The following is a 14,403-nucleotide window of genomic DNA, read 5'->3' as shown; positions in this document are numbered from 1 at the left end:
TGATTCAAACGCGAGTTTTGAGCAGTGTAGAGTAGCGCTTGTTGTTAGTCATTGCTCCGATCACAAATGCAGACATGGTTTTATGTTTACGCAGTGTGATGCATCATGCAACGCAATGCGTAAAAGACAGTATAAGTCATTATAATCCGTAATTATGTCCCCACTGGATGCAACAAATGCCTCGTTATAATGGGTTTTATTGGTTTTGTCTCATTACGCCGGGACAGCACCACAGTATGGTAAGGGGCGTAACATTTCCGTCACACGCGAGGTATTCGGCCAATCACAACGCACTGGATAGCTGGCCAATCAGAGCACACCTCGCTTTTCAGAACGATGAGCTTTGTAAAAATCGACACGTTTCAGAAAGGCGGGGCATAGAGGAGAAACAATAATGTACAGTATGTGGAAAATAATGTGTTTTTTAACCTTAAACCGCATAAACACATTTCATTACACCAAATACACAAAATAATGTTATTTTTAGCAACATCATATGACCCCTTTAATGAACATTCAGAGCATTATCCTGGAGTAGGGATTTTCAAACAGTCTTCCTTATTAAACAGACCTAGCTCAGGTAATTAAAAAAAAGTTAATTCAACTGTGTTAAACAAGGGAAACATCTCAAATGTGCAGTGCTTGAGGGGCTCCAGAAAAAGTTTGAAAACCCAGGACGTTCTCATATTGTTAGGTTATGGTTCCCACTTTGTTATTTCTTTGTAAACCAATTCCTAACATTGCTGGAATGTTGCAGGGATGCCTTTGAACTTGTTCACTAATGACTCTACTGGCTAAACATTCTCTACACTAAACTTTCTCTAATTGCTTTGTTTTCACCATAAATTAACTTTCCCAAACCCATTGCAGGAAGGTTTTTTGACAACCTACAAAACAAATACAGAACATTTCTCATTGGTAAAATTTGTTCATAGAACATCATTATGACTGAGATTGCTGTCTTCAGTTAAATCTAGAAAATGTCAACATGCATTATAGACTATAGTTATCAGATGTATGTTATAAATCCAAATTTATCACTGAAAATAATAATTTTGGAATAAAAATAAATGTACTATTCTGCGCAGAAATCCACGCGCTCGCATAAATTAAAAATGAACGGTCATTTCACTTTTCCTGCTCACCGACTCACTCATTTATCGATGTCTTTATTAAATAGTTACTTATATACCTATGAGATTAAATATTTATGTTTGTGATTTCAGCGATCATTTCTGCTTAATGCACAGAACATAGCAGAACGGAACTGTTCTGCTTCATCGCGATTCTTTCTTTAACGATTTGGAGTCGAACCAAAGTTCAGAATCGATTCCAAAATTAATTTTTAAAATCGCGGCTACGCATTGCAGACATATGACACCCTAGTGTTGCCAGTTGCAGACAAAAAAGCGAGTAAACAAAGTTTGTTTAACAAACTTTCGCAAAGTTTGGAATAGACAAGTAACATTCAGGCCGCTGCTGGTTTCAATTGGCGATAAGTGCACCCCAACGGCGTCGTGAACGTCCATGGTTTTTCATCGATATCGCAGATGCTCACAGTGTTCGGTCTCAATTAGACTGCAATACCCAGTCTACAATGACAACAAAATTCAAGATTTGAAATTATTGAGCAAAGCGGGAAAGCATGGAAATAACCTGTGATGTATGTGGACACCCACTGTACAATATCATCGGTGAGTGATAGACAGCGCACGTGTTACTGTTAGTTGAGCCAAGTCCTTATGTTATGTCATAGAACGATTATAATTCAAGAGACCCTATTTCAGTCATATATGTTTGGCCAGATGTGTAGTTACTATATTTTGCATGTGATGTCTGCTTCTTTTTAAATGAATGAGGGACATAATTAAATGTCAAAATTATTTCCTGTGGTAATCAACATTATGCTACAAATGCTGTCAATAGAGCCTTTAACATTCCTTCAGTGCCACATTCTTTAATTTATAAAACAAGACAAAATGGAAATAATAATAATAAAAATAACAATGGTCATACAGATTGGTATCTTAAGCACCAATCATTTGTCTTATAGAAACTGAGGATTATTTTACCTATTCTAATACTAACCTGGGTTACGTTTCCCAAAAGCGATATGGTCGCAAGTTCTGTTGTTACCAGTAGAGTTTAACTGAACTTGCGACAATAGTTGGCTAATGATGCTTTTGGGAAATGCACCCCTGATTGATGTAAATTGGGAAATGAAAGATGGTCCAAAATATATATCCAGTGTATGGCCCAAATAACGAACACCTCAATATTTAAGATAATTATTGGGATTAACAGCAAATGTCTGCATTTAGGCTGTCCACAACTAATGGATTGTGTGACCCCACTGACCTAGTTACTGAGCCAAAGAAAAAAGGGAACAATGTGCACATTTTCTGTTTTTAATCACTTAAATGTTTCAGGGACATCTTAATTATAATGAAGGGGCCAATGGTTAAGACAAAATGCAAATGAAAGAGCTAATTTCAGGCAAGAAAAACAACTCTTGAAGGCAGGACTCTGCTCTCTTATTGAGTACTTGGTCATGATCCAAGCCTTGTGCTGTGATATCTGCCCTTCCCTGCCCTATATAATTCACAAACAAGCCTGAGGTGCACAGTCCTCTCTCAGACAGAAGAAGCTCCACAGCCTCTATCATTGCACATGCTGGTTTGCATATCTGAGGGGAAAAAAGCTTGGATGCCGTCACGAACAATTTGAGAGTTCACCATGGCAACAAAAGCCCAGTCCTAGAATAGCAACAGCATAGAGACAAGTGTGATGAGTGTGATCATTGCTGCATGTTCTTGCAAAACACAGTTGTTTCTAACCATGTATGTTGGATGTTCCGACCACATTGCCATCTAGCTAATTGTTTAATCATACTTAATAGGGGAGGGCGGTAAATGATGGAGATCTTAAATTTGAAGGATTTATTTTTAGGAGTAATCATGGTTCAACTTATGTTTGAAACACTACATGAACTTTTCATAATTACTCAATAATTTAGAAATAAATACTTTACAAATCGACCCCTTGCACAGACTGTGTTGACATGACCAGCATAATCAATCTCAGTATTTTTTTGCTCTTTTGTAAAATTTTGTTCTTTTTGCTATTGGAGCATATCGGAACACAAAAAAAAAATATATATATATATATATATATTTGCTGTAGTTTCCATTAACCACTAGGGCCTATATACCAATTCAGTGCTTGCAAACAGTGAAGACGTTTTTGTGGGCGGAGCCTATCTGTCAGCAGAATATGACAGTTATCAAGAAGCAGTCTTGGAAGCCATGGAATAAAGAGTTAAATAGTTAACAGGTTAAACAGTATTTCATGCTGTAACTGTAGGGCTAATACAATATGTCCCCTATGAAGTGCATATGTGACTATTAAATAGTTAGACCTATTGTTAAAATCAAATTTATGCTTTAAAAGTAGGGTAATCATAGCAGGTATTATAGTCTGTCCATTTAAACATCTGCATTTAGATTCAAATGGCGTATTTGACGACAGTATTCTATAAAAATGATTTGCCTTCTGATTCTGACATCCAAAGGCACAAAAAAATGTTTTCCTCTTATTCCATGGATTTGACCCATTTCCCTCCACTTGTTACCAGTGTTTTGCACCACAATGTGCGCGCAGCTGCAAGTGATGTTAACTGTGACATCTGCTCCATATTGGTCTATAGTATTTTCCAAACTATGAGGACTTCTGCTTCTGAGAACCCCAGAAATGTAAAAAGAAATGTAATTAATTTTATTGAATAAAAAAGCAAAGCAAAATGTTAGATTATACATAACAAATTAATAAGTTTGGCATTATTTTGTTGGAAGTTGCAGTTCGCAGTGTGTGTGTGTGTTTTATATATACTTTTGGTATATATCTCTACCAGTTGATAGATTTTTACCATTACACATTATACCAGGGGTCACCAGACTCGGTCCTGGAAGGCTGGTGTCTTGCAGAGTTTAGCTCCAACCCTAATTAACACACCTGAACCAGCTAATCAAGGTCTAACCTGAAACTTTCAGGCAGGTGTATTGAGGCCAGTTGGAGCTAAGCTCTGCAGGACATCGGCCCTCCAGGATCAAGTTTGGTGATCCCTGCATTATACACTTAGTTGTTTGCACACAAATGATATCTGAATTACTCGATAGTCAAATAAAAGACAGCATGACATCCTGGAATCTATAATTACCTCAAGTCCCGCATCCGTAATAGTCGACCTCTTTAGACTGACAGACTTGACTCCCTTCTTCGACAGTGGATAGTTGTCGATGAACTCACAAATGTCCAAATCCGAGACCCCCACCAGACAGAAGGACTGGAAGCCTCTGAGAGCAAAAGCCTGCAGGCTGACAAACTCCTTCTCCCCATTGGGCAGGATAGTGTAGAGTTCCTTGGCATGTAGAATGGGCGTCACACCTTCCCAGAACTTGGGCTGGTAGAGCACTTTCCGCCACATCTTGCACACCTGGGCTAGAATGCACTTTTCGGCCGTGGTGAAGTACCACAAGAGCCGGTTCAGCACCTTCTCATCCAGCACCAGTTGTCTCTCCAGCAGGGGCTTGGGAAATTGCCAGAGGGGAGGTTTGATGGCAGTCATGGGGCTCGTGTCCAGGTCGGGGCCCAGCAGTGATGCCGCTGTGGGCAGGGGCTCCAGGTGATAGGGCAGGCTAGGGGGAGGCAAGATGGTGGGCACGGAGGACGACTGGCACAGGCGATTCTTGGCAGCTGGAGTACCTTTAGTGATGCTGGCCGAACCGAGGCCGTTGGGCTGGGGGGGCAGCTTGACCATGCCGTTTCGCGTCATGCAGGGAGACTTGAGGTCACTGGGAGTGGACATATTCAGCATTGGAAGCCTGTGAATAGACCAGAGTTGAATCATTGCTCTTAGATACAATAACATCTTCACAGTGATATTTAAAAACATATTATGATTTAAAAAAAAATATTTTTTCACACTATGCATAAATGTGATCACAGCTCTTAAGAAAGTGTTAATTTCTATGGCAGGGCTTAACAATAACAGTTTTTCCAATGACAGATTTGTCAACTGCTCTGCCAACCACTTCATAGATAAATATTTTTAGCAAAATATTATGTGTGTTTCTCTCTTTCAGTAGATGTTACATTTTCTTAAGGTTTTTTTTTTCTAAAAGTCAAAAGACAAGACAAAGAAAAGACAAAAAACACTGTTAGTTTGATCGTTTCAGTCCTCAGCTTTTTACACTTTTGGTAAAAAGCACTTTAGCTGCATTTATCTTTACATCATTTTTAATCAAAACAACTCCTACCATTTTCCACACATTTTGTAAAGGCTTAAGAGGGTTTTTTAGCCCCACTGTAGCCTAATATTTGTAGCAGTAGACGTAGATTCAGAGGCTTGGTTAACACTGAACAAATTAGATTTGTGTTTCAAATCCGATCTTTAAGACTGACTGGCTACTCGCTGTTATTTAGCAAGTAATTGGATCTGTTTGTTCAATATCTGATACATCTACATCGATTGCCATAGTAAGAACAATGACATTAGCTTTTTTTGTCTGCAGTCACTAATAGTAAATGTCAGTATGGAAAGAATGAACAAAAAACCTAGAAATTTGATCTTTGATATACCCCTTGATAGTGAACTCAAAAGGTGCATGACATAACATGAGCGTCAGCTGCTTTACTGTATTTCACACATCAATGCAGGCGTTCGCTCATGCACTCTCAGGCTCATTTATTATTCACAATCTAGTCAGATAGTTTACTGTATGCATTAAGAGTGAGTGAAAATTAGTAAACTACACTGCAGAATAGAGATATTGCAGCACAAACAATGGACAAAGAAAAAGATTGAACATTCAGTGAAATAGAAACAGTAATAAAATAACTAAACAGTACTGAGAATTGTTCTGAGAAAGGAAGTTGACTGAAGAATATACTCTGAAACAGAGCTGCCTTTTCAACACTCTGGTCCACCTTAAAACCTCAATGCAGGTGTGCGTGCTCTGTGCACTAATGCTTCAAGTGTAAAATGTCAATGAGTGTTGCTTGCTTTCAGACATTTTTCTCAATAAGCCCTGTCGTGACTATTTCCGCAGCTCAAACACTTATACCATAAACACCCTATAGTGATTTTGAATGCAGAATGATTAAAAGCAAATGAGATGGATTTACATAAAGAAAAGCGAAAATGTTGATTTTGCATGAGAGTGTTTTGACTGAATGACCACTAAACCTTCACAGGAGAAACACAATCTAGGTAAAAACTATGCAAATGCACAACTCATTTCACAGCTTTTGAAAACTAGTGGGGGAAAAGCACATCTAATTTGTTTCCCTAGGAAATCAAACACTAAAGAGCAGACCACAAACCCTATTTCCACCCACACTCTAGAGGTGGAGCTTTCTAAGATTACATCTGATGAACAGAGAAGAATAGTAGTGCTAGTGCTAGAACCTACAGAAAAAATAGTGATTCTCAACTAGGGGTACTTAAGCAACAATTTGGCTGGTCCTCACTTTCTGGCACCCCTGTTTGAGGGCTGTTTGGGGACAAGGTTGTAATTAGTTTAAGGGTGGGGTTAGGCATTTAGTTGTGATGGTTAATGTATGTGGCCCTTCTAATAATGTCTTCAAGGATAGCTGTACAAATGTGTGTGTGAAAAACACAATCTTGTCTTGTTTTTGGTAGTTATTGTGTTAAAACATTCAGTTCCTGTTTGAGAAAAGATGTGTACATATTGAGTTTGTTAATCAGTGTGAATGACACTCAGAATATGTGCACATTTAAGAAACAAGACAGGTAGATTTCTGCGAGTGCTAGTAGCGTTTCACTTTGATTTCCTTCAGAAGCGTCAAAACCTGTGAAGACAAACAAGCTCAGGTGTCTCATTAAAAAAGAGAGGTGAGACTTCATGAGCCTGATTTTTAATCATAGCATTCATTTGTTTCCATTTTAAAGTGAAAAACTGTATTAATAGCCATTTTAAGTAAGATTAATAACAATGCTAAAGGTTTTATATTAATGAAGAGGTGTTAGGGCGTTATTGATGGGAATGTAGGGGTACACAAAACAAAAAAGCTTGGGAAACACTGTATTAAAACACAAATAAATTCATGTTCGAGGAAAAACTGGCATGAAGACAAAAAATAGCACCTAGAATTAAAAGGAACTTTAAGTATCTCAAATAGCAGATGTCTATGTGGCATGTATAAGGAAAAGTGCAGCTAGTGGAAAGGCAGTGAAGGAAACAGAAAGAGAGAGAGAAAAGGACCTGTTAGTGCAACTTCAGCACCAAGGAGAGCAACTGAACTGCCTGATGAAGCACATCAGAATGCCTTCAGCTACACTTCTGCACTGCAGAGGAGCACTTTGGCCCACCAAGATGTGCCACTTGTGTGGGCAATGCAGTCGAGAGTTCTTAATAAAAATCGGAACCATTCAATAACCATTCAATAAGTTGGCAGAGAAAGGGCTAGTGGCCCTCCGCACTGGGGCAAATCAAACACTCATTGGGCCAGAGATGCGATGTCAAACAATGTGCAGCAAATGTTCGAGTGGAGAGGGACAAGTTATATAAAAAAAGCTAGCTGACATATTTTGGACGGGGCTTGATGGGAACTTTCTGTACCGAGATATGTGCCAAGAAGGAATCGGTGGCAGCTTGCCAAGGCCCCATCCATATGCTGTCTTTACCCTCCATTTCAGCACAAAATGTATAATTTTAAAGAAAAAGAAGTAATGTGCATTGAGGTTTGGGGTGGGGATCTATATTTAAAAAGTATATTTTTGTCACAATACCATAGTGATATTCTCTAACAAAAAAATCGATATTTAGACTTTCCACAATAATAAGAAAACTGATTCACTTACACAGAAAGTATATTGTATTAGATATGTGTTAAAATAACCAGTATATATGTTGGGCAGCATTTCTCTGACACAGTGACCCCTCGATGTGAAGGTCTAACTATAACCTCTGGCTGCGTGTGTGTGTGTGTGGTCTTCTCATATTTCAGTCAATGGGTTTTTATACACCGAAACAGTATTACATAAAGGCTGTTAACACCTTTTATATCTACACTGAACAACATTATAAACGCAACACTTTTGTTTTTGCCCCCATTTTTCATGAGCTGAACTCAAAGATCTAAGACTTTTTCTATGTACACAAAAGGCCTATTTCTCTCAAATATTGTTCACAAATCTGTCTAAATCTGTGATAGTGAGCACTTCTCCTTTGCCGAGATAATCCATCCACCTCACAGGTGTGGCATATCAAGATGCTGATTGGACAGGATGATTATTGCAACAGGTGTGTCTTAGGCTGGCCACAATAAAAGGCCACTCTAAAATGTGCAGTTTTACTGTATTGGGGGGTCCGGGGGGGGGTCCGAAAACCAGTCAGTATCTGGTGTGACCACCATTTGCCTCACGCAGTGCAACACATCTCCTTCGCATAGAGTTGATCAGGTTGTTGCGGCTTATGGTAGAGAAATGAACATTCAATTCACGGGCAACAGCTCTGGTGGACATTCCTGCAGTCAGTATGCCAATTGCACGCTCCCTCAAACTTGCTGCATGTCATTTAAAATTCTTAAGAACAATTTGAAATTCAAATAATCATTTAAAATTCAGATGCTGAAGCTATGTGGTTGTTCTCTTCACATCCAGCACTAGAACAAATCAGTTCAGCTGTCGCCCCCATGAAGTACTTGAAAAGGGGAAGTAGCCAGGGAAAACCTCCAGAAACACAGTTAAGCAGCAGTGTATTTGAAAGCGAGACATGGAAAGGGCATGGCTGCTGTCCAGATGGGTTCAAGGGAGTTCATCTGGATATACAGAAGTGAAAAAAGCACCTCTTAAATAATTAGGGTGGTGTTTTAGCGCCTTTATACTTTTCCAAATAAAAGTGCCACACGTACAGAAGTTACGTAAAGAGTAAAGTAAAGAGAGGATTAGAATAGCTAGAATTAGCTTAAAGAAGATAAATTAACTACTTGGTTACAAATAGATCAACTAAATAACTGATTAAACTTGTTTGTTTGGCTTATTGTCATGCTTTTAGCTCTGGATATTTCATTTGATTTCATCTGAGCCTTTAAATACATTTGCAAAAAAATCTATAATGACGTCAAAATAAAGACTCATATTGGGTCAATCCCAAATTCGGAGAAACGTCTAAGTACTTCCTTCTTTTCTAGGGATGATTATTGTCTGTTCATGGCCAAAACTGGGAAAATACTACTTTATTTAAAATAACTTTTACAAGTTTAACTAATTGCTGGTGGTTGAGTTCACATGCTAATGCCTTAAACTACACTGTTAAAATGATTTTTTCAAAGGTGTAAACAAAACAAAGATTACTGTTTCAGTTTCAGTCTTTCCGCCATTTCTTTGTAATTATTTGAGAAATTTACTAGCAATTTAAAACATTTTTTTAATTGTCTTACTTCCAAAGTACAGTATATGGCTGGGAAGTACTTTTTGGAGCTTGAAAATATTAGGTCCCACCAACTTTCATTATATGGACAAAAACAGTTTAAACACTCTTCAAATATCTTCTTTTGTGTTTCACAGATGAAAGAGTCATGCAAACTTGGAAGACATGAGGGTGAGTAAATGATGACGACTTATTTTTGGATGAACTGTTCTATTAAGGTCAGAAGGTTAGAGAATAGTTGGACTTTGCACAGTACAGTTCAATACAGTTCTAAACTCATGGAGTTGTTTGGCCTGAAAGTTTTTCCTTTACAAACATGCCATTATAAAACATGTCCATTTTCAAATGTTTTCGAATTCAAGGGAACTGGTCTGCATCACTCGAGGGGCAAACCACTCTAAACTTTCCATTTATCCAACAGTTGGCAGTGTGTTTGCATGGAGTAAATCTGTTCTCCTCTCTGCCATTTTGCAAGCCTTTTCAGTTTGCCCACAGGCCCGGCCTCCTTACCCATGTTATTTGGATTTACTGATGAAGCACACAAGCCATATGACAACAAACAAGCAGAGAATGGAGCCCTGGCGCTTCTGCCACGGACAGATGTGCGGTGCTTGGCACACAATGAGAGTGCATGGGGGATGGGATGAGAGGGAACAGGGGAGATGGGATAGTGGAAGCTCCTTGGAGTGGACAGGATTGGCAGTGGTCTCTTTGAGAGGGATTTGCATGTTCAAAGCAACCCCGCAATCTAGTCCTGTTATCAGCGAGACGTGGTTTAAGAGCACTTCTGAGACTTCCTCAGTGGAATTTCAAATTAAGTTTCAGAAGTTAGATGAAGTTAAACCAAGTCATTGGAAGTTTGTAAGTGGGACAACAGTATGAAATCTTTACTCGCTGAGGAATGGTTCCACTCTACCATTACAGACTTTACCGATTATATTAATGTAAAAAGAAAATCTGCACCTGTGTCTGTTTTGTTCCTGGAAGAGCTGCTGCTAGCTAATGTAATGGTTCTCAGAGCATGTGTCCGACTGCAGACGAACAAAACTAAATAAGGAATGAAGTACAGTCTCTAAAACAGAGAAGGAACCAAAACATCATTATAATACGGTTAATATGGTGTAAGCAGAAGACTTCAGGTTGATCTCAGACAGTTTCAGGTGTTCCATGTGAGAAGCCAAAACTGTATAGGATGGAAAACAGCAGACTTCGTAAGAAACTGATGAACTAGCCACCTGCTAAAGGCACGTTCACACCAAAGACGATAACTTTTACGATAACTATATTAGCATCCACAACAACAGAGCGTTCTGCTTAAGCACACGATGCATTTATGTGATCTACCACTTTAAATATTCAAGCTCTTTAAATATGATAGATATGAACTTTCAGTGGTTTTACAGTATTGTTCATCAGCTGGAAAAAAAAATCTGAAAGTGATTTCAACAATATTGTTCCTCTGTGTCCCTATTATTATTGCTGTGCTACTCTAATTCTATTCTGATAGAATTAGAACGATTATTAAAACTTTATAGTTATAGTTATCATCCTTGGTGTGAACCGCCCTTACAACTGACCTGAAGAGAGGGGGTGCTCGGTATGAAAGTGAAGATGTGTAATGTACACTCTCTCGCTGTCAACACTGAGTGGGCCTCCACACATGCTCACTTTCACCCATGATATTAGTTACAGCTGTAGCTGCTATCACTGATCTTATTCCTGACAAACCAATAGAGAGAGATCTGTCACTGTTAATGTTTCATCCAGATCTTCATTTTAATGCTGTCAGAGCCAATAGCTTGGTGAACAGCGGTTCAACACATGGCGTGGTTTTACTTCAGGCAACCTGAGTCCTGGCTTCTGATATTTTTGATCCCGCCCCCCTCATGTTGCTTCCTGTTAAGTCTCTACTGTCCTATATAATAAAGGCAAAAATGCTAAAAATAAATCTTAAATTAAAAAATAAATAAATAAAATGTAAGAATACTAAGCAAAGGCCAGATTTAAGTGCCCATATTGGATCTCTCTCTTGCTCACAAACACAACAGCTGTCGTTTAGAAAATTTCAGAATGGAATAACAGCTTACTACATAAAAATCACGTGTAGCATAAACTGTATAAAGCCTGCTATTTTCAATTAATGTAATAGTAGTATGATCACATGACCTAATCATATTGCATGTTTAATTCAGGCGTTTAATGTTTAATAGCGTCTGGCTGTTAAATAAAAATGATTTAGCATTTTTAGTTTATTTTTGTACAAAATTTCTTAACATTAGCCGTACAATTAAGTTAGTCCAGGAAGAAACTTTGAAAATCATGCTGATATAGTATTGCTGTTATCAAGCAATTAATCACACTAACATGGAAAGCCAAGTAAAGCACATTGCATTGTGGGATACAGTATTCTATGCAGTAAGCTCTGTTATATTCTGCTCATTACTGGCAAATGTAGTTGGTCATCAAGGTATGCATACAGGAAATATGCACACTTAGCGCACAATACTATGTTCAGTGGTAATGGTTAGAGTATTATTATCGTATGCTTTTCTAAACATAGCCTAACTCTCATTAACTCACAGATGTTTTTAAATGAGAATAGTGGGCCTAATCACTAAGGGTCTTCTAAGCTTCTAAACAGCTTAGGAGAATCAATCCCTGGCTAGACTTTTTAAGAAATCCTATAGGCCTAACGGTTGAGCTTGTGTAGTGAGAGGTGTGTCTTCATTTGCAGCCATGAGCATGTGCTTTTGGTGAAGCTGTATCTCTCAGCATCATCTCTGGAAGATACACATTAACAGGATGGTTCATGGTCATCATTTAATCACCATTTTGTTGCCCTAAACCTTCAATTCACTGATAATATATGGAAGAAAAACACACATGATAAGCATATTTTCTGTTTCATGTAATAATATAAAGTCATATAGGTTTGGAGAACATCAGGTAGAGTAAATGATGACATAATTTTCATTTTGGGGTGAACTATCCCTTTAAATTCCTGTCGTCGTATAACACTGCACAGAGAGCAACCTTGGCGCCAAGTGTGGAATCATGCAGATGTCTAAATATTAACAAACACTCTACAGGGCCTTGTGGCGTTGTGTAAACGCCGTTGCCGTTTCTCGAACAAAACATTTGCCTGTTACATCATGACAACCGCGCGAAACGCGGAGGATAACGTGTGTATCTCGACCTCAGAAAGACGGACAGGTGACGTCATGTACATGAGGAATATTCAGCATACCATAAGCGAGACAAAGGCTGTCTCAAAACCTAGCGAGCTGCCTACCTGGGCATCACGAGAAAATGTCTTCATTAATGAGTACATTTGTCTCGTTTATAACAATATAAATGAAATTGTAATGCTTGAATTCAGTTTCTTTTCGGACCCCATGTTCTAGTTTTGAGCATAATTCAAACAAACTTAAGTGAGGTTAAGTGAAGCAACCCGTTTGCAAAATAAATAGCCTAATATTCTTCGAAAAAAAAAACTCTTATTAGTACATTATCTTGTTTTAAATGCGTTTTAGATGATTTACTTAAAAACGAGACAGTAGGCTAATAAGAAAATATTTATTGCAGTGTGTAGTCGCCTGCAGCATTTGTAGGCAGCATGCGCCCGATGTACAAAAATGCTGCCTAGGTAGACAGCACACTAGGTTTTGAGATACAGCCAAAGACATGCACATTCACCAGAGAGGTAATAATGTTACATTCTCGTTTCCTTGTCCTTTCCCCTTTTTTCGGATCAGCACTACTGATCCTCTTCCTATCAGTGCTTGTCCTATCAGTGGGACAATTGTTATTATCAGTCGCTGATATCCTGGTTTTCCTTGAATCCTTTGCGTCAAACGCCATCTAAGCTGGATCAAAACATGCATCACATTAAAGAATAATCGACTGTATTAATAGCCGATTCTCTTACCTTTCTTTCATATGCAGCTCACACGACCATTAATCCATCATAAATCAGATATCGATGGCTGACTCGATCGCGTTTCCCACAACGTTGCAGGACGCATGAGGGAAAATAAATAAATATATCAGTAGCAGCAGCAGCAGCAGCCCTGCCCGTTATTTCCTTGCGGAGGTGATGATAATTTGATATGTCGATGTTGCCATAGAGATGTAAACCTTTCTCAGTACCAAACCCGTGAAATAGCCTACCACTTCACATGTGTATGGAAGGAAATATTAAATAAGTGAATTAATGCCCTAGCCTAAAATAACAGCCCGTTCATTCTGTTTCTCCACACAAAGCTTGCCTCCCACTCGCTGTCTCTTTCTCTCTCACATGCACACGCACACAAAACAGACCAATCCAATTTAAAGAGATTGCAGCAAAAATATCAATAATGCATCGCTTTGGGCTGGTGAGCATTGAATGTTTTGTGAGCGTTGGTTGTAACTCTTCCGTTAGAGAAAGATGAAGGCATTGTTTCATTATGTAACCACATATTTACATGCGTTTTGAAGACGCATACATGCATAATATATTACACAATGGAACACACTGTTATTAATCTTCATATGGCAGGTAGTTCTAGTAATTAAATTTGTTTGGCGTTCCATAAGTGTTGATATTTAATATTATTATCAGTGTTCAGTGTTGTTATCCTTTTGTCCTCAAAAGTAAAATGACTCATTTGCCCATGGGTATGCATAAAGGTACAATCACATTAGCAAAATTGACATTTCATGGGCAAACAGATTCAATGCCTTTTGTCAGTAGTATAGGCTATCTCTCTCTCTCTCTATATATATATATATATATATGTGTGTGTGTGGATATCATACCATGTGGATGTCAACCTCAACAATTTGCTGAACACTAAATATGACCTCACTGTAACACATCAGAAATTCTCTGAAAAAAAGTATGCATATTTACAATAATAATGCATATTTATTTGCATTGAAATCAACGCTTATTTAAATTTCTTTCATT

The 14,403-nt window shown here is 38.3% G+C and overlaps 1 protein-coding gene across 1 annotated transcript in view; it reads right to left on the bottom strand.

Moving 5' to 3' along the window:
- Positions 1–13,737, bottom strand: part of LOC107690242 (F-box/LRR-repeat protein 16-like) — a 17,731-nt gene extending 3,994 nt beyond the window's left edge. The window contains exons 1-2 of the mRNA XM_016488497.1: positions 13,381–13,737; positions 4,217–4,880 (exon numbers count right to left, since the gene is read on the bottom strand). Coding sequence (XP_016343983.1) covers positions 4,217–4,880; positions 13,381–13,391 — 675 coding nt within the window. The 5' untranslated portion in view covers positions 13,392–13,737. The remainder of the gene's footprint in view (positions 1–4,216; positions 4,881–13,380) is intronic.
- Positions 13,738–14,403: the final 666 nt, after the last annotated feature.

Source organism: Sinocyclocheilus anshuiensis, unplaced genomic scaffold (assembly GCF_001515605.1).
Source record: "Sinocyclocheilus anshuiensis isolate Anshui unplaced genomic scaffold, SAMN03320099.WGS_v1.1 scaffold461, whole genome shotgun sequence".
NCBI classification, from domain to species: Eukaryota; Metazoa; Chordata; class Actinopteri; order Cypriniformes; family Cyprinidae; genus Sinocyclocheilus; species Sinocyclocheilus anshuiensis.
This window is presented reverse-complemented; position numbering and strand designations above follow the sequence as displayed.